Genomic DNA, 20730 nt, shown 5'->3' on the forward strand with positions numbered 1-20730 from the left:
ATGCACTAAAACTGGACTGATACGTTGTAGGAGGAAGCTGGTAGGAAATGAAGACATTCCAATCTGGATTCCTCTTGAAAGCTAAAACAGGACAATCAGAAGAGTGAGAAGGTCTATTCGGCTACTATGGCAGGGAAAATAAGTGCAAGTGCAGTCCTTGGCAAATACAACCTGAGTGATCTACAAGAATTGCTCACCATAGCCTCCTGCAGTTGGCTGCAATCCAATGACAAGTTTCGTTTTCCAGTTGAATATCCCAATGGACTCTCAAGCCAAATGAAAGACTTCAGCTATTCCAATGCTGTAATTTTAGCTCCAGTGGTTCCAGATGCTCCTTTGAATTATAAACATGTCCACCAAATTTTGAGAGAATTGGTGCTGGGTATTTATATTCTCAACCAAGTTCCAACTATTTATTTAGATGGCAACTATGACTGTAGTACCACATGTCTCCTGTCACCAGCTTATCATGATACTCTAATTGGCCAGATTTTGATAAATGTGGACTACACTATGAAAGCACTTTGGCATGGGGCTTACATGCCAACCGAAAAAAGAAAGCGATTTTCAGAAGTATGGCAATCCAACTTGAATGTTAATATCAGTGGAACTTCCAATACAAAGGAAGATATACATTCTGAATTTCTTAGAGCAGGTAAAGTTCTATGAAACATTATACTTGCTAAACAAATTGATTTTTGTCAGACAATACTAAATTATGTGTAGCAGGTAAATATGGAAATATTGAGTGCTTTTGATATCCCTGAAAAGTAGGTAATAGTTGTGCAATATTGAAATTAGGAAAAAGGGCTAAATTTAGTGGCTGAGACATAGGACCTGATGTCAGGACTTTTCAGGTGGGGAACGACCGGCCATATGTGAGCTTCCAGCTGCCAGCCAATTTAGAGTGAGGAGGCGTGGGGTCTGAGCAGTGAAAGTGCGGAGGTGGTGTCAGGTGAAACCGTGGCAAGTGCTGGCACCATATTTAAAGGGTTACCGCATTGCATTTAAAAATGACTGCCTGCCTGGCCGAAAAACTAAAAATTTAAAAAACTGCAGCCACAATGGCAGAACGATAGTGTGGATGGCCCGATGTTTTAGCAATACCTGCTTTTAGGCTCTCCTCCAGACTACAAGGGCAAGGCTGAGGGTCCTCGTCCCCAGCGCCAGAAGGAGGAGACTGGTCTGCCTGAATAAGCAAGCCTGGACAGAGATCACAGAGGAGGCCAACAGCTATGGGGTCACAACCAGAACTTGGATACAGTGACACAAGCACATCAATGACCTCATCCTGCCAAACTCCGCTCCAAGTATTCCATACTTCTTTGCCCTTTGGGCTTGCATGTCGCAATATGTGAGTGTGCATTTAGTGAAGAGTGAGTGACCACCAATTCTGTGTCAAAGAGGTTAGTTAATAGGCCATGCTGCCAGAGACATGGCTGCATCTTGATGAGACGCACCTGTCTGTAATTGCTGACCCCCCACAAGGTTCATCAAGAGTGGCCTTATGCAGGAGGCATTCTTGTGCCCCTATCATGGAGCGCTGGGCTGCTAGCAGCACTGGTGTTGTGCTAGTCTCCGTGAGGAAACTATAAGTGTTCACCTGTGTACTTGCAGAAGAAGACCGCCCATAACATAAAGGAATGGACCAAGGCAGGTGGACAGGTGCAATTTCTATCCATCGTGAGCCTCATGGAGGAGGAAATCTTAGAACTTGCAGTGTCGTATGGTGATTGATGGTGAGGCAGGAGTGCCAAGCAAGAGGGTGGCTGGACGAGTGCAGTAGCACAAGGGAGACTGGCTGACATGAGGTGTTGTGCTCATGTGTCCTCCACAGGGCACTTGAAGCTCCATAATAGAAATAGGCGGATTGATGCATGGGAATAAATAACCATAGCCAGACTTCAGGGAGCTGGGCAAAGCCAGACCTGCGTGAGAGGACCTCCACTCGGCAGCGGATAAATAGAGGTCAAGGCTAGGGGCCTTCACTGACTTCAGGGAGCTGGGAGAAGCTGGACCTGCATGACAGCACGTCTACTCGGCAGCTGGCTGAGCTTGATAAAAGTCAAACAGTAACATCACTGGAAAACCGTAAGTTCATTGCACCATGGGCAGCTCAGCGGTACAGGAGGGGAGGAAAAAGAGGAGAAGAGGAATAGTAATGGGGATTTATTAGTTGGAGGTACAGACACACGCCTCTGTGGTCACAGACATGATTCCAGGATGGTATGTTGCCTCCCTGTTGCCAGGGTCATGGATATCACCGACCAGCTACAGAGCATTCTGAAGGGTGAGGGTGCACAGCCAGAGGTCGTGGTCCACATTGGTACCAATGATATAGGTAGAAAAATGGATGAAATCCTCCAGGCTGAGTTTAGAGAGTTAGGAAAGAGATTGGCGAGCAGGACCTCAAAGGTAACAATCTCCAGATTACTCCCAAGGCCACGTGCTAATGAGTATTGAAATAGGAGATTACACCAGATGAATATGTGGCTGAAGAGATGGGTCAGGAGGGAGGGCCTTAGATTTCTGAAGCATTGGGACTGAGTCTGGGGAACGTGGGATCTGTACAAGCCGAAAGGTCTACACCAGAACAGGACCAGGACAAATGTCCTTGCAGGGAGATTTACTAGTGTTGTTGGGAAAGGTTTAAACTAGATTGGCAGGGGGATGGGAACCTGAGGGCAGATTCAGATAGCACAAATTCAGAGCAGGGAGCGGGAGATAGAAAATTAGTGAGTGACCACACGAGACAGAAGCAAAGGTTAAAAAGTATACAGCACAGGAATTTAAGGTATATATTTAAATGCAAGGAATATAGCAAACAACACCAATGAGCTGAGGGCACAAATAGACACATAGCAGCCAGATATCATTGTTATAGCGGAAACTTGGCTTAAAAGGGGGCAAAATGGCAGCTCAACATCCTTGGATATAGGGTGTTCAGACAGGCTAGAGCAGAGACTAAAAAGGTGGGTGTATAGCATTATTGGTTGAAGAATCAATTAAAGCTGTGAAGAGGGATGAGAGACCAAATGAATCATCAAATAAAATCATATGGATTGAGCTCAGAAATAAAAAAGTGACAATATTAGGAGTGTACTACAAATAGAGGGAGATAGTAGAGCAAATATGTAGGCAAATTCCTGAGTGCAAAAACAATAGGGCAGTAATAGTTGGGCACTCCAACTACCCTAATACCAACTGGAATATGAACAATGTGAAGGGCACAGAGGGCACAAAATTCTTAAACTGCACTGAAGAGAACATTTTTAGCCAGCACATAACAGGCTCAATGAGAGGGAGCGCAATTCTAGATTTAGTCTTAGGAAATGAAGCTGGGCAAGTGGATGAAGTAGCAGTGGGTAACCATTTTGGAGATAGTGTCCATAATACTTTTAGATTTAGCTTAATTATGGAAAATTATAAAGATAGAACAGGAGTTAAAGTTCTGAATTGGGGAAGGACAAATTTTCCGAAACTGAAAGGTGATCTGGCGAATGTGGACTGGTTACAGCTACTTGAAGGCAAATCAGTGGCAGACCAGTGGGAGGTCTTCAAAAGCAAGATTCTATTTCTGGGCACAGTGTAGACATATCCACATTTAAAAAAATGGATGGTACTGCCAAATATAGAGCCCTTTGGTTATCTAGAAGCATACAGGGTAAGATAAAGCAGAAAAAGAAAGCTTACGACAGTCACAAAAAAAAATATGTTAGAAAGCCTACAGGAGTATAGGAAATACAGGGGTGAAGTAAAAAATGAAATCAAGTAAGCAAAGAGGATATGAAAGAATATTGGTAGTTAAAATCAAGGAAAAACGAAAGGTGTTTTATCAGTACATTAAGAGCAAGAGGATAACTAAGGAAAGGTTAAGCCTATCAGGATGTACAAGGTAACTTATGCATTGATGCAGAAGATGTGGTCAAGGTTCTTAATGAATACTTTGTCACCGTCTTCACAAAGGATAGGGATGACGCAGACATTCTAGTTAATGAGGAGGAATGCAAAATATTAGATACAATAGGCATAACAAGAGAGGAAGTTCTGGAGGGAATGACATCTTTGAAGGTGGATAAATCACCAGGGATGGATGGATTGTATCCCAGGCTGTTCAAGGAAGTCAGGGAGGAAATAGCGGATGCAATGAGGATCATTTTTCAATCTTCACTTGACATCAGCAAGGTACCAGAGAATTGGGGATCTGCAAATGTTGTACCATTGTTTAAAAAGGGTGCGAGGGATAGGTCAAATAATTATTGGCCAGTCAATTTGACTTTGCTGGTGGAAAAAGTGTTAGAATCAATTCTGAGAGCCATAATAAACTGCCAATTAGAAAGACACAGAATTCTGAGAGCCATAATAAACTGCCAATTAGAAAGACACAGATTAATCAGGGATAGTCAGAATGGTTCAGTTCAGGGAAAGTCATGTCTTACTAACTTAATTGCATTTTTTGAGGAAGTAATAAGGAGGATTGATGAGGGTGGTGCAGTGGATGTTGTCTTCATAGATTTTAGTAAGGCATTTGATAAGATCCCACATGGCAGACTGGTCAGAAAAGTCAAAACCCATGGGATACAGAGGAATGTGGCAGGTTGGATCCAAAATTGGCTCAGTGACAGGAAACTAAAGGTAATGATCGACGGATGTTTTAGCGAGTGTAAAGCAGTTTCCAGTGACATTCCACAGGACTCATTGTTGGGTCTTATAATAATTAATGGGTAATAATTAATGATTTGGACTTAAATGTGGGAGGCATGATTGGGAAATTTGCAGATGACATAAAAATCAGCCATGTTATTGATAGTGAAGAGGATAGCTTTGGACTTCAGAATTATATCAATGGTTTGGCAGAGTGGGCAGAAAAGTGGCAAATGGAATTCAATCCAGAGAAATGTGAGGTTATGCATTTTGGGAAGGCAAACAAAGCAAAGGAATTCCTCAATAAGCACAAGGATATTGAGAAGGGTAGAGGAAATGAGAACTTGGAGTGCATTTCCACGTGTCCCTGAACATGGCAAGAGAGGTAGATAAGGTGGTAACGAAGATACATGGGCTGTTTTCCTTTATTGCATGAGGTACAGAATACAAAAGCAAGGATGTAATGCTGGAGCTGTATAAAACACTTGTTAGGCCACAGCTGGAGTTTTGCCTACAGTTCTGGTCACTGCATTACAGGAAGGACATAATTGTTTTGGAGAGAGTACAGAAGAGATTTATAAAGATGTGGGGCTGGAAAATTGCAGCTATGAGGAAAGATTAGGTTGGCTAGGATTGTTTTCTTTAGAACAGAGAAGGCTGAGGGGTGAGTCTATTGAGGTGTACAAATTATGAGGGGCCTAGATAGAGTAAACAGGGAACACTTGTTTCCCCTAGCAAATAGGTCTATTACTGAGGGCACAGATTTAAGGTGATTGGTAGAAGAACTAGTAGGGATATTAGGAAACACTTTTTCACCCAGAGAGTGGCAGGGGTTGGAATTCGCTGCCTGGATTGGTGGTTGAGGCAGAAACCCTCAACTCATTGAAAAGGTACCTGGATCTGCACCTGCAGCGCTGTAACCTGCAAGACTATGGACATGGTTCCGGAAGGTGAGATTAGAATGGGCAGCTAGTCTTTTTTCAGCTGGCGCCAACATAACGGGCTGAATGTTCTCTTTCTGTGTCATAACTTTTCTATGTTTCTATGGCTCTAACTCTTCAATCTATCTGTCCTCTCATATAGGTCAGAATCAGGCCAAAGAGCAGATAGCTCGGGAGATCTGAGGACAGTCAGTGACCTCTGAGGAGGAGGTGGAAGCCTCAGAGGATGCACCATCAATTCATTCCCCACACCCTCCACCAGCATAGATACTCTCACCTTGGTGGGTATTCATTCAGACTTATATTCAGGGACAAAACCTGGTGAGCACATAACAGACGTTCCTCAGCAGCTGACAAGAGTCTGTGACAACCAAGGCCACTGACAGTCAGAGGTCTGTGGGTGGCAGACCAGTGCTGAGCGCCAGGCTGATGATGTACCTCTGGAGTCATTGGCAAAATGGCAAATGCTGCAGATGCAGGGTGAAGTAAGGGAACATCTGGCTGAGCTTCTAGAGGCTGTATAGCCCCATCCAGGCCTTGAGTGCTTCCGTGTCTGACAGGTATGCTTGGCTCCCTGCACAGAGAGATCGACTACTTCCATGGAGAGCCAGCTCCAGTGGACCAGTCAGTGGATGCCAGAGATGTGTGCGTGGACCTATATGCAAGCTCTATGCAACAGAGGTGAAGCGAGAGGGGGCTGAGGCACCTGGAGTCTCCGACAGATCCTCACACTTCTCAGACCAGGAATGGGGTACAAAGGTGTACCTTGCAAGGGAGAAGACTTAGGTGCTTTCTGAATCTGAGGTTTCTCTCAGAGCAATCTTGTTGTGGACAACAGCTCCTCAGCCCCTGTGTGAGTGATGCAAGCACGTTGAGTAACAGAGGAAGGTCCTTCACCTGTGCAGGAGCTCCTCAGCATTCTGAGGCTCTCCAGGCTTCAGGCAGCCAGAGAACGGCCAACAAGATCTTCCCAGGTTACGGGGAATCAAGTTAAGCAGCCTGCCTCCACCTCAGCTGCAAATGCAGGGGGAGCACCATGTGGGAACAGCCATAAGCACATGGCTGCACTTGGGACTCAAGGGTAAATAGAGTATCTAAATGGTAAGCCTTGTGTTTGTTGTGCCACTTAATAAAAATTAATGTATTGGTGCTACATCTCCTTCCAAACCTTACTACACTTTGAGACTTCAGTTGAGCCTTGGCTCCATCAAGGGTCCATGCCACACGTGGTCAGCGCTTCAACCTTGCAACCATGTGAGATGTCCCTAGGTGCTGGGAGATAGAGTGGAAAATGAATGAAACAGCAGCAGGGCTGCAGAAAGTTAAGACTTTATTGATATGGATCCAACAGGTAGGTAAGAGTTATATGAAACGTCTATGTATAAACGCATCCCTAGCCTTCTTTGTGCTTATCTCATTGCTCCTTGCCTGTGGTCCCTGGGGTCCTCCATCTTGCATCACCTGGCCAGCAGCCTCCTCCACCTTCTCATCATTGGAGGAGGCATTGCAATCTATGAGATCCTCGTTCAACCCCCTCTCCGCTCTGCAGCACCAGGTTGTACAGTGCACAGCCATACACAAAATCCTCGTTGAGGCATGCTGCAAGGTTCCACTGGATCAATCAAGGCCATTGAATTTAACCCTCAAGATGCTGAATCAAGGCCTGATTGATGGTTGCTTGTTCTGTCCAATGGCAGGTGTTGTACCTCTCCTCGCATCTGTTCAAGGATTTTTCACAAGCCTAAGTAGCCATGCCCTCAGTGGGTAGCCCTTGTCTTCTAGTATCCACCCTTGAAGGCACAGGGTGGTTGGAAAAGCTGTGCCATCTGGGTCTGCAGGAACATGATAGGAACCATACACACAAATGAAGGATCCTTCTGCAGTGGTCATAGATCAGCTGCACATTGAGTGAGTGGAAACCCTTCCTGTTGATGAAGGCCACTGATTGGTCAATGGGAGCCTTGATGGTCACATGCTTACAGGGGATCACACCCTGCACCAAGGAGAATCCAGTAATGGCCCTGAATCCAATGGCTATCTCAGCTTAACTGTCTGAATTGGTGCAATAGTACACATACCTGCTGCCCCTCTTGAAAAAGGCATTGGTCATTATTTTGAGGCATTGATGCACCACAGATCACAAGCTCTGACCCATATCCCCAGTGGACCCTGGAAAGAGCTGGAGGCATTGAAGTTCAATGCCAAGGTGACTTTCAGCACCGCTGACATTGGGTGGCTACCATCTCCCATGGGGCTCCACTCATCCTCCAAAATAGCACACAGATCAGGGACACCTCTCTGGAGAGGCTCAGTCTTTGGGAACACAGCCATTTAGACGTTCGCAGGTAGTTGCACCTCTAATGGTATGCCCTCTTCTGGAGCGTGGCATCTGTACACAAGAGGGTTGTTATGTGCCTTTCTGTGCTCTTCTCCTGCGTCCCCATCCTGAGGATGGCCCTCTTGGTCTTGAGGTTGCCAATGTGTTTCTGCCAGAGCTTGGTCCCCCTTCCTTTCTAGTATTGCTCCTCCTCAACGGGGGCCCCGAAGCCTGGATGAATGACATCACACCCCCGCAGTGCTGGTAACTTATCCCTCCTTTCCTAGTTTTGTTTGCTGCTTCCATGCTGCTCCACCCTCACTGGCATGCAACACTGTGGTTTTCTTGATGGCTGCTGGAGAGAACCAGCAAGGAGCTCCTGCTTGCTTGCTGCCTCCTTTTACTGGGCAGGACTCTGAAGCGCTGTTTCACATGTACCATTAGTAAAGTTCATAAACCCCTATAAAATTACACTCAATTGGCCGATTAATTGCCTTAAACACCTTCCCAGCTGCCAACGGAAAAAAAGTGGAACCAACATGAAGACGTCTTCTGTCCTGATTTTACACTTCATCCTTCCCACCTCCAAGCAGGTCTCCAAAAGGTCCATAAAATTCTGGCTGTTGAGATACTTTGTAGCATTGTTGGACACAAGCTCAGATTCAGCCTTGACTGATAGTTTCCACTTGTCTGCTAGCTGCATGGGTGCTATATGAAATGAATTTAGGGGTGCCAGCCCAGAGTACCCACAAAGACATCACAAAGGGTATGATTTTCCTGTGGGTTTCAGGACCCTGCTGTTCGGCTCAAATGGGGATCAGAAGCCTGCACTCTGGGAAACACTCACCTGTGATTTTCCCCAAATTGGCCAATTGGTGGCCAGAGGACAGGCTTGCTGTCCAATAAGAATGGCGGGTGGGCATTCAAAGTTGGAGAGCCAATAGGAAACCCTCCAGCTTCATAGCAGCAGCAATATGCCATAGCAGGTAAGTAGGAGGGAGAGCACCCCAACTTTTTCAAATTTGGAATAAGGTAAGCCCTTTGCAGCGGGGCATCCACTGTGATGGTTGGGTTGTGTGGGTGCAAATGGAAGGTTGGAACAACTCCACAGAGCATCCTGTGGCTATTGCTGAACTCAGATGGACCTCCTGAGGTCTGCCACCGGAAGTCCACCTCCAGCAGCTGCACAAGTTTTCTCTGCCTTTGGGGACCTGGAGGCTGACTGGAAAATCCCAGTTCACCTCTGTCAACAGGTCTCAATAAGCCTTTAATGAGTTGGGCAGATATCCTTCCCCCCTCCAGCCCACCTCTGAGAAAATGGGCAGTGAGTGGGATGGTGCTAGGGAATTGGCCTGCTTTTTGCAACCAAACACCAAACCTGGGACACTTATTTCTGCACAATGGACTGAATTACCTTTTTGTACTGTAATTTCCATGAGCTCTATGTTCCAAATAAATAACACAAAATAATATTTCTAATAAATAATTTATTCCTTATGTAGGCTTAATAGATATCTCAACTGATCCTGACTTCGAAGAAATCTATAGTGCTGATGTATACTTTGATCCATCATATGATCCAAACAGTTGTTCGGAGATGCAGTTATTTATGCAATATGTGAATGACTTTTTACTGCAAATCAATCCTCACATCACCTGTGTTAAGCAGCATCAAAATTTGTTCATGTATGATGCAGCTTACACCATTAGTAATGCAATAAGACTTACAGAGGAAGAAATTGATTTAGTGGCCTACCAGAGACTACAGCAGAGGCTGATTCTCCAGCAGAAACTTGTTGAGAAATATCTGGAGAGGAAAGCAGAGATCCACAGAAACATTACCTACCTCAAGCTAATTGCCTTTCTCGTACCTTTTCTTATTGCACTGAAGGGGAAGAAGAAAGTTCCAGGTCTGAGCAGGCTCCTACCTCCAATTTCTGGTAAAGATTATAATTAGTAACACATTGATAACTTCTGCAAACTAATAACTAACATCAGAGGTGAAAGTGAGCATATAACTATCATGCCACTTTTAAGAAGTAGAAAATTAAAACCAATGTGGGTCTTTTTTAATGTACATTTTCATGTTTTTATACCTAATCATTGGAGGACTAGAATAAAAGAAAAGAGTGAAATGCCAAAGCATTCCAGACTACTGACAGCAGTATTCATTTAGAGGCTATTTTAACCTCTTATTTGTCCCAGAGTCCCTTCTATGTTGTGTACTTCTTGCTGTTAGAAAATCATAGAGACAGCTTACAGCCAAATCAACAAAAGATTTGTGGAGAGAGGAAAACTTTCAGGCATCTTCATGTTGCATATTGATGATCCCTTATGGGGTGGTGCAGCAGAATTTGAGAAATTTTATTAATAAAAGTAGAGTAGCATTTAAAATTGGGAGTTGGCCTCATGGGGGTTTTAAATATATTGGTTTAGATATTAAGTAGAGTGGATTAACTTAAATCAACAACCCTATTTAGAGAGTGTCGCCCATACTGGGTAATTGTATGAGGTCATCACAGAAAGATGATGTTCTATCTAAATAAAAGATAGTGCAATTGTGATGCTTGATTGGCTCATTGAGCTGATTGATACTAACAATAATGCCCCCTGGAAACATTGCAGGATTATGGCAAAAGAGTGGGACTAGCTGAGTTGCTTCAGCAGAGAGCCAACATAAACAAGATGGGTCAAACGGCCTCCTTCTGTACTGTAGCCATTCTATGATTCAATAGAAACAGAGCTAACATTTCCAGTCAATGATCCTTCTTCAGAACATCTGACTAAGAGTCATCAATCTGAAATGTTAACTCTATATTAATGAATCCTTCCTCTTGACAGGCATTGGTAATTCCCCCAAGTTTTTAGTGCTTAATCTAAATAAATATATCTTTGAAAAATCAAAGAAAAAATAGTTTTCAAATTTAATTAAAAGTCTTTGTGTCTATTTTTTTAAATGAGGCATTCCTGTTGTGACTGCATCTTTAACATTTCATCATTAACATTTTGAACCAAAATAGAGATCTTTGCTGTCATTTTATTTTCAAATAGTTTTTAAGATAAGGGAGTGTCAGTGGTTGAGTGAGCTATTGGGACACATCAAAATTGAGTCCCAAAAATGGACAAGTCCTAAATAACAATCCTGCTGAAATTCCAAAGGCAGTTCAGCGTAAGGTCTGGAAAATGGACGTTGGCCTAAATATGGCAGGTCTTTGCCTTTGCCTATAGTTTTTTGGGAGCCTTGCCTGCAAAGGAACCCTTCATCAGCCCCAAACGTGGTTTCTTCCTTCAAAGGAGCCAGGTCAGGCCCATGTATTCCTAAAGAATGAAAATGAACCTCACAAATAGGCTCCTGGCCAGAATAATGGCTTGGAGGAATGGAACGCATGATGATGCATTCTGCAGTGCATTGTGCTCCTTCAAAGTGCCTTCTTCATGAGGCTCTTACTCATGAGAAGAACGTAGAGGAAAACATAAGTGACAAGCATTAATATGGTACTGAGAAGCTGGGCATTAACATATGACAGTTTTGAGAATACAGTTTGAAGTTATGAAGCCTGCTGAATATTGGCTGAGATCAATAAAGGGTTACAAATAATATGCAGGCACCCTGCTCATGTAAGCCACTTGTCTTACCTTCCATAATGCTCATAGTTCTGCCTGGTCAACATATATCTCCAGGCTTTTTTCTCTACTTGTATGAGGGTTATAATATTGGGTATTCTTCTCCTGGTCTTGGCCCTCTGGCATTATGCACTGTCTTGTCTAGCAGCAAAGGGTGAGACTTAGTAGCTGGTTATTGAAAAGGTAGATGGAGATATGGAGGATTTTTGTATACAGTGCTTGTGTTGAGGGGTGGAGAAGAAGCAGGATGGAATGATGATGGAACAGTGATGAATATAAAGCCAAATGCCCAAACAGCCCCAAAAAACCCACTTCCTCAGAACACACAAGTAAACTACTTGGCAACAACTCCCTTATAGATTTTTAACCAAAAAATCCAATAATATTACCCAAGGCAAAAACTGCTGTTGGTTTAGTAAAGGTATAACACAAGACTTCTCACTTTCTTTACTCTGCTGTGGAAATCCAAGAAAGTTCGGAAAACAAACTCCTTTCTGACACAGACTTTTCTAGCTTGAAAACTCGATGGCTGCTTCAAATTCACAACTTTCACACCTTCTGCCCGCACAGAACGTCTTTCCCGCAAAGCCAACACAAGTCAACTAAACATCTTTCCTTAAATATCTTCATATCTTTTTTCCCCTTTCATTTTAGATTCCATCATCCTAAGCACCTCTTTGAACTCAACTTTTCCAAAATATAAAAATCTTTCAGGTTTTCCTATTGCCTCCACTTCTAAATCAAATAAAATTTAATAACTATCTCTTGTTTACTTATGAAACTTTTGTAAGTCGTAAAAGCCCCTTGTTACTTCTGAACTCTCCTTTGAAATTTAACAGCTGAATAGTCAAGTCCCTACCTATCACCTAATGCAAATTTAAAAACCCAACTTATTTACTTGTAAAGCCACTTCACCGGAGCCTCTCATTACAAATGCATGCATCTAACTCCTTTACCTTTCATTTCTCAATTCCCATAGCTGTCCTTATTAACCTTCTCCCAGTTTAAATAATTATAGACACACTCTATCCACAGCCTTCTTTACAGAATACTACCATATTCTCAAAAATATTTAAAAAAGATAACATCCATCTTCATAGTACACATGAATATAGAGTTCCTAAATCATATTGGAATAATATTAAGATTTAACACTTGATGATCTAGACTTAATTTGGGGAAGTTATAAAAGCAAAGGGTTTTTCACCCCCAGCCTCCCACTCCATTATAACCCCCAACTGCCTCCAAGGAGGTGCGGGGGGGGGGGGGGTGGGGTCGGGGTGGGCATTAAGTTCCACCTATTATGTTAGATAAGTAAGATTAAAACAGGGGTCAAGATATACAAGCCCTAGGTTACCAAAATATTATTTGGTCTACGAAACTTCAAATTTTTATGTTGTAAATGTACCCTCTATAATTTTAAAAGCCTTGGGTGAAATTGCCAATAGCATGAAATGAGTTCATAATGAATTGGCAACCATTTTTTCACATGAGCGTGATTTGTGCTGCAGGTGTACACCAATTTCACCCCTAAATCTCAAACTTATGAAAATATGCTTGCAGAGAGTTGATTTTCTTTTTTCTATTCACCATAATACCAGTTTCCAGATTTTTAAGCAAAGAAAATGGAGACAAGACCCATAATAAGGAAGAAAGAATTGTACATGTACAGTGTTTTTCATAACCATCAGACATTTCAATGCACTTTACAGACAATGAAATACTTTTTTTTGAAGCGTTGTCACTGTTGTAATGTGAGAAATGTGGCAGCCAATTGTGCAGAGCAAGCACCCAAAAGCAGCAATGTGATTATGTTAGGAACTAGAGTTAGTTTTAAGTAAATTATATTTGTATTGGTGGGTGTTAGGAATAAGCCATAGCTTTAAGTTTAAGTTTTAGCTTTAAGTTGAAGCTTTAGCTTTAAGTTTAATTTTAGTTTATATTTTTATTTGAGCGTTAGAAAGGTGAAGCCTGGATTTTTGGTTTCATTTTATCATGGAGTCAACAAGTCTATGGGTTTGTTTGTATACCTGCATTTTAATGAGGATATCCTTGAACTGGTTTAGGGAAGTTAAAACAAGTAGAGATTACTATGCTGTTGCCTGACAACAGGGGACCCACAGAGACAGAGAGCAGTTAGTGATTATGCTTAAGGTGAAGGGAGCAGTTTAAGTCTCTCTCTATCTGGACATACTAGCAAATTGCTGAGGAAAATAAGTCTAAGAACCTTAGATGAGTTGCTCTAAAGTTAAAGTAACAGTGAATGTTGAATGAGTTCTTGATCGCAAGGGAGATTCCAAGTTGTCAGCAATCTGCTGTGAGAAGGGAGCAGGTCCTAAAGGAAAAGGAAAACGGTCCCAAGAAGACCTTTAAGTTAAGTCAAAGGACAAGGACAGGAATCTGGAACAAGACTGATTCAGTAAAATTAAAGGAAGGAGCAGAGGAAAAGGCTCCAAATTAAAGAGAGAAAGCTGCGAGGAGCAGAACCAAGGCAGAGTGGAGTTGAGAGAAGCCAGAAGATCTGAGGAGACAGCCAAAGGTTATTGACTCTTTACTACAGGCCTTTGAAGCAGTGGCGTTCTGTTAGCATGGCTGAGTATCTGAAAGAAAGTGTGTGGAAGGTGAAGCTTGAATGCACATGGCAATCCAGGGGGAAGGAAGATCAAAAGGAGAATTTCAAACCTTAGAGGTAGATCCTCGTGGAAAATGACCAAGTGAAAGCGTTGTTTGGGAAAAGATTTCAAAGCGAGGTCTTCGAGAGTTTTGGCCACAAGGTTTTAGCCAGTTGACAGTCATACACAGTAAAAAAAAAGAGAAAAGAATTGTGGATCAGGTAATGGAAAAGTGGATAGGGATTGGATTGGGATCACTGGCAAAATTCCTCACTGATAATTGGGGGGATCTTGCTAACAATTAGTTTCAGGATTTGTGCAAACACGTGAATATAATAGTCATGAGTGCAGCAACAGAAACTCTTTAAGTAATGGAGTGTGTGAAAGGAATCATGTGGTGATAGATGAGATGCTTCGTAAAATATTGGCAGATAGACCAAGCTGTAAATTAACATAAGCTTTAGCATAGGCTATCCATGCCAAGAATTCACTGCAGATGGTTGGGGGCTATAGTCCATATCAGTTGGGTTTTTTTGGTAGAAACCCAAAAATTCTGTCAGTCCTGAATGATCATCCCCCAGCTTGGGAGGGAACTACAATTAGCTCTACCTTTTTTGAACATTTAAAAGCACCACACGCGGTAAAGAGCGTTCCTTAAAGCCAAAGTTTCAAAGAATTCGACACAATGTATGACCATCTGAAACTAATTTTAATCAGGGAAATGTGGTATACTATAAAAGAAAAGGATTTAACGAGTGGAAAGGCCTGGGAAAGGTTATAGGGGAAGATGTTAAAACAATCATTTTACAGCATGGGAACCAGACTATTCGTTTACATACATCAAGATTATTTGGCACGGATTACAAATTTGCAGATCCAGGAAGGGATAAGGATGCATTTGCAGGCATCTTTATGATTCAATTTTTTTGTGGGGTGGTAGTAGCGAATTTGAAATGGTTGTCATTAATGGGCGCAGAATGGAATTTAAAATTGGAAGTCAGGCAGAGTGGATCACATATCATTTTACATCAGCAATCCTACTTAGAGAATGTCAATCCCATTGCAATTAGTCATGGAAGGGCCTCCCATAAAAATATAGCGGCTTCTGGAATGGAAAAAGAGGAACTCAAGTCTAATTGGGCAACTCAATTGGCTAGGCAAATAAACAAGGCTGGACATTAGTTTCGATGTTTTGGAATTGAGCACTAAAATGAATGAGCCCAAGGTTGAAGAAATCATTTGAGCAAACAAAACATTGGCAAACTTAAACATGGAGCAGTGTGTATTGAAAGTCCCGTCTTAGAGTGACCTTAGAAAAATGAAATTGATTGTGTTTAGTGACGCGTCTTATGCAAATCAATGTGATGGATTTTTGAGTGCGGGAGGATTTATAATATTTCTCATCAGGGAGAAAGGTAAATGTTGCCCTTTGGCATGGGAAGCAAAAAAATGCAAGAAGTTGTAAAAAGTACTTTGGCAGCAGAGACTCTTTCTCTTGTTGAGGCGTTAGATATTATATCAAAGAAATTTTAAATGGGCATTCTGAAACGGCACCATCGAATGTCTTATAGACAATAAGTCACTTTGGGGAAAATGGTCACTCTATGAAGTGCTTTAACGAAACCAGATAGCGAATTGACATTGCAAGCTTGAGAATAAGGAGATTATGACGATCAAATGGATTGGTAGCAGCTACCAATTGTCCGACTGCTTCACGAGAAGAGGAGCAAACTGCAAAACGTTATTGGAGATCTTCAAAGAGGGAAATCTTTTCCATTGAGAAAACAAAAAAGGAACTTTTTTTTTGTGTGGACATTTCTATACGTGTTTTTTTTAAGAAGGGGGATTAAGGTGGATTTATTGAGTGGGAAAATATATTGATTGTGTTATGGAAAAGACCCATTATTAGAATCTGTTGGGGAATGAAATAGTTAACTCACAAGGAGCTCAATTGGTAATTATCAGTTAACTATAAGTACCCATTTGAAAGTATAAAAGAGAAAACAGCTTTGTTTTCTTTTTAGTTTAATTGGTTGCTCAAAAGAGTAAAAGAGAAAACAGGTGAAACAAGCTCTCTGTAGAGTTTTATGGATCAAAAATAAAACTCTGTTGGAAGAAGCCAGTCTTAATCTTCATCTTTAATTCAAGTAAGTATTGTGACTTTATCTCACACTGCTGCCAATGTGCAGGCGGTAGAGGGAGTGGGCGTTGAAGGTGGTGGATGGGGTGCCAATCAAGCAGACTGCTTTGTCCTCGATGGTGTCAAGCTTCTTGTGTTGCTAGAGCTGCATTCATCCAAACAAGTGGAGGGTCTATCTTCACACTCCTGACTTTTGCCTTGTAGATGGCGGACAGGCTTTGGGGAGTTAGGAGGTGAGTTACTCACCGCAGGATTCCTAGCCTCTGAACTGTTCTTGTAGCCACAGTATTTATATGCGAACACATGAATTAGGAGCAGGAGGAGTCTCTGGAGCCTGCTCTGCCATTCAACAAGATCATGACTAATCTGTGGCCTCCAGTCCACATTCTGCCTATCCTCAATAACCTTTGACTCCCTTGTTATTCAAGAACCTATCTACTTCTGCCTTAACAATATTCATTGACCCTGCCTTCACCACGCTCTGGGGAAGAGAGTTTCAAAGATTCATGACCCTTTTAATTGAAGAAATTTCTTCTCACCTCCATCTTAAATAGGACACCCCTTATTTATAAACTATGCCCCATAAAGTGAAAGTATCCTTTCAGCATCCACCCTGTCAAGTCCCCTCAGGATCTTATATTTTTCAATAAGATCACCTCTCAATCTTCTCAACTCCAGTGGATACAGGCCAAGCCTGTGCAACCTTTCCTCATAAGATGACACCTCCCTCCCCCCCACCCATCCCAGGTATTAGTCAAGTGAGCCGTCTCTGAGCTGCTTCTAACATTTATATCCTTTCTGAAATAAGGCAACCAAAAATGTACATAGTACTCTAAATGTGGTCTCACCAATGCCCTGTACAACTGTAGCAAAATATCCTTTTATATATTCTCCTTGCAATAAATGACAACATTCTATTTGCATTCCTAATCCCTTGCTGTGCCTGCATACTAACTTTTCCTGATTCATGTACCAGATCCCTTTGTACCTCAGATTTGTGCAATCTCTCCTTTTAAATAATATGCTGCTTTTCTATTCTTCCTACCAAAGTGCACAAGTTCACATTTTCCCACATTATACTCCATCTGCCAATTTTTTTGCCCACTCACTTAATCTATCTATGTCTCCTTATTTCCTCTTCACAACTTACTTTCTACTTTGTGTCATTGGGCAATTTAGCAACCACACATTTGGTCCATTCATCCAAGTCATTGATATAAATTGTAAATAGCTGAGGCTCCAGTCCTGTTCCCTGTGGTACTCTACATCTTACCAACCCAAAAAAGACCCATTTATCCCTACTTTCTGCTTCCTGTTAGCCAACCTATCCTCTATCCATGCTGATATGTTACCCTCTACACGATGAGCTCTAATTTTTGCATAGTAACCTTTGATGTGGTACCTTGTTAAAAACTTTCTGGAAATCTAAATACAGCACATCCACAGGGGGTTCTCCTTTATCCATGTTGCTTGTTACTTCCTCAAAGAACTCCAATAAATTAGTCAAACATGATTGCCCTTTCACAAAACCATGTTCACTCTGTTTGATTGCATTGAGATTTTCTAAGTGCCTCCTCATAACGTCTTTAATAATAGATTCCAGCAATTTCTCTATGATGGATGCTAAGCTAACTGACCTGTAGTTTCTTGCTTTCTGACTCCTTCCTTTCTTGAATAGAGGAGTTACTATCACCGTTTTCCAATTAGAAGGCACCTTTCCAGAACCTAGGGAATTTTAGAAAATTAAATCCAATGTATCTACTACCTCAGCAGCCACTTCTTTTAAGACCCTAGGATGAAGTCTATCAGGACCTGGGAACTTGTCAGCTTTCAATTCTAATAATTTTCTCAGTATCCTTTCCCTGGTGATTTGTAATTGTTTTAAGTTCCTCCTTTTCATTTCCCCTCCTCATTCACAGCTAGTTCTTGGATGTTATTTGTAACCTGTACTGTGAAGACAGATGCAAAATATATGTTCAATTCATCCGCGATTTCCTTATTTTCCATTATTAATTTCCAACTCTCTAGAGACCAATGCTCACTTTACTTATTCCTTTTTAAGTACCTGCAGAAACTCTTATTGTGTTTTTATATTTTTAGCTAGCTTTCTCTCCCTCCTTAGTAATCTTTTAGTCATTCTTTGCAGTGAACAATCTTCTGATCTGCCACTCATCTTTGTGGAATTATATGCTTTTTCTTTAATACCATCTTTAACTTCTTTAGCTAGCCACAAATGGTGTGCTCTTCCCTTATAATCTTTCTATCTCACTAGAATGTATCTTTTCTGAGTATATGGCTGGTCCAGTTCAGTTTCTGGTCACTGTAACCCCCAGGCTGTTGATAGCAGAGATTTGGTGATGGTAATGCAATTGAATGTCAAGGGGAGATGATTAAATTCTCTCTTGTTGGACATGGTCATTTCCCAGCACTTGTGTGGCACCAGTGTTATTTGCCACTTATCAGCCCATGCCTGACTGATGCCCAGGTCTTGCTGCATGTGGACACTGTCTGCTTCAGGGTCTGAAGAATCGCAGATGGTGCTGCACATTTTGCAATCATCAGCGAACATCCCCACTTCTGGCCTTATGATGGAGAGAAGATCATTGATGAAGAAACTGAAGATGGTTGGGCTTAAGACACTACCCTGAGGAACTCCTGCAGCAATGCCCTAGGACTGAGCTGATTGACCTCTAACAACCACAACCATCTTCCTTTGTGCTAAGATTAGTCCAACCAGTGGGGAATTTTGCCCCGATTCCCATTGACTTCAGTTTTGCTAGGGCTCCTTAATGCCACACTCAGTCAAATGCTGCCATGATGTCAAGGCAAGTCATTCTCACCTCCCCTCTTGAGGTCAACTCTTTTGTCCATGTTTGAACTGAGGCTGTAATGAGCTGTGTGGCCATGGCAGAACCCAAACTGAATGTCATTGAGCAGTTTATTGCTGATCAAGTGCCACTTATAGTCTACTTTTGATCATTAGCTAAGTGACGGAAGGCTATGGGGTGGTAATTGGCTGAGTTGGATTTGTCCTGCTTTTTGTGGACATGATATACCTGGACAGTTCTCCACATTGACAGGTATATGCCAGTGTTGTAGTTTGGCTAAGGGCGCAACTAGTTCTGGAGCACAAGTCTTAAGTACTATTGCCGAAATGTTGTCAGGGCCCATAGCCTATACAGTATTCAATGCTTTCAGCCTTTTCTTGATATCACACAGAGTGAATCAAATTGGTTAAGCATTGGCGTCTATGGTGCCGAGGACCTCAGAAGGAGGCTGAGATGGATCACCCACTCAGCACTTCTGGCTGATTGTTGCAAACACCTCAACCTTGTCTTTTGCTCTGATGTGCTGGGCCCGCTCATCATTGAGGACGGGGATGTTTGTGGACCTCCTCCTCCAGTTAGTTGTTTAGTTGTCCACCACCATTCATGACTGAATGTGGCAGGACTGATGAGTTTAGATCTGATTCATTGGTTGTGGGATCACTTAGCTCTGTCTATTGCATGCTGCTTTCACTCTTTAGCATGCAAGTAGTCCTGTATTGTAACTTAACCAGTTGACACCTCATTTTTAGCAATGCCTGGTGCTGCTCCTGTCCTGCCCTCCTGCACTCTTCATTGAACCAGGGTTAATCCCCCTGTTTGATAGTAATTGTAGAGTGGGAGATCAGATCATAAGATTAAAGGTTGTGGTTATATGCAAGGACTGTGCAGTGGTCATTCCTACCAATACTGTCATGGACAGATGCATCTGGAGCAGGCAGGTTGGTGAGAATGAGGTCAAGAATGTTTTTCTCTCTTGCTGGCTCTCTCACCACTTGCTGCAAGCCCAGTCTAGCAGCTATGTCCTTTAGGGCTCGATCAGGAGTGCTGCTACCGAGCCACTCTTGGTGATGGACTTTGAAGTGCCCTACCCAGAATACATTCTTTGCCCTAGCTGCCCATAGTGCTTCCTCCAAGTATTGTTCAGCGTGGGGGATTACTGATTCACCAGCTGAAGGGTTGGGGGAGGGCACTCAATGGTAATGAGCAGGAGGTTTCCTTGCATATGTTTGACCTGATGCCATGAGAATTCATGAGGTCCAGAGTCAATGTTGAGAACTCCTAGGGCAATTTCCTCCCAACTGTATACCACTGTGCCATTACCTCTGGTGGTCTGTCTTGGTGGAATAGGACATAGCCAGGGATGGTGATGGTGATGTCTGGGACATTGTCTGTACAGTATAATTCCGTGAGTATGTCGGGTTGTTGCTTCATTAGTCTGTGGGACAGTTTTCCCAAATTTTGGTACAAGCCCTCAGATGTTAGTAAGGAGGACTTTGCAGGGTTGACAGGACTGGGTTTGCCATTGTGATTTCCAGTACCCAGGTCGATGCCGGGTGATCCATCCTGTTTCATTTATCTTTGTAGACTTCGTAGCAGTTTTGATACAACTGAGTGGCTTGATAGG

General features: G+C 42.4%; 1 protein-coding gene across 1 annotated transcript in view; it reads left to right on the forward strand.

Annotated features, from left to right (window-relative positions):
* The window catches only part of ankar (ankyrin and armadillo repeat containing), a 313107-nt gene that overhangs the window by 4688 nt on the left and 287689 nt on the right, over nt 1-20730 (forward strand). Inside the window, exons 3-4 of the mRNA XM_041200254.1 lie at nt 82-655; nt 9405-9842. Coding sequence (XP_041056188.1) covers nt 82-655; nt 9405-9842 — 1012 coding nt within the window. The remainder of the gene's footprint in view (nt 1-81; nt 656-9404; nt 9843-20730) is intronic.

The sequence above is a fragment of the Carcharodon carcharias genome, chromosome 12 (genome assembly GCF_017639515.1).
Source record: "Carcharodon carcharias isolate sCarCar2 chromosome 12, sCarCar2.pri, whole genome shotgun sequence".
In the NCBI taxonomy this organism is placed as follows: domain Eukaryota; kingdom Metazoa; phylum Chordata; class Chondrichthyes; order Lamniformes; family Lamnidae; genus Carcharodon; species Carcharodon carcharias.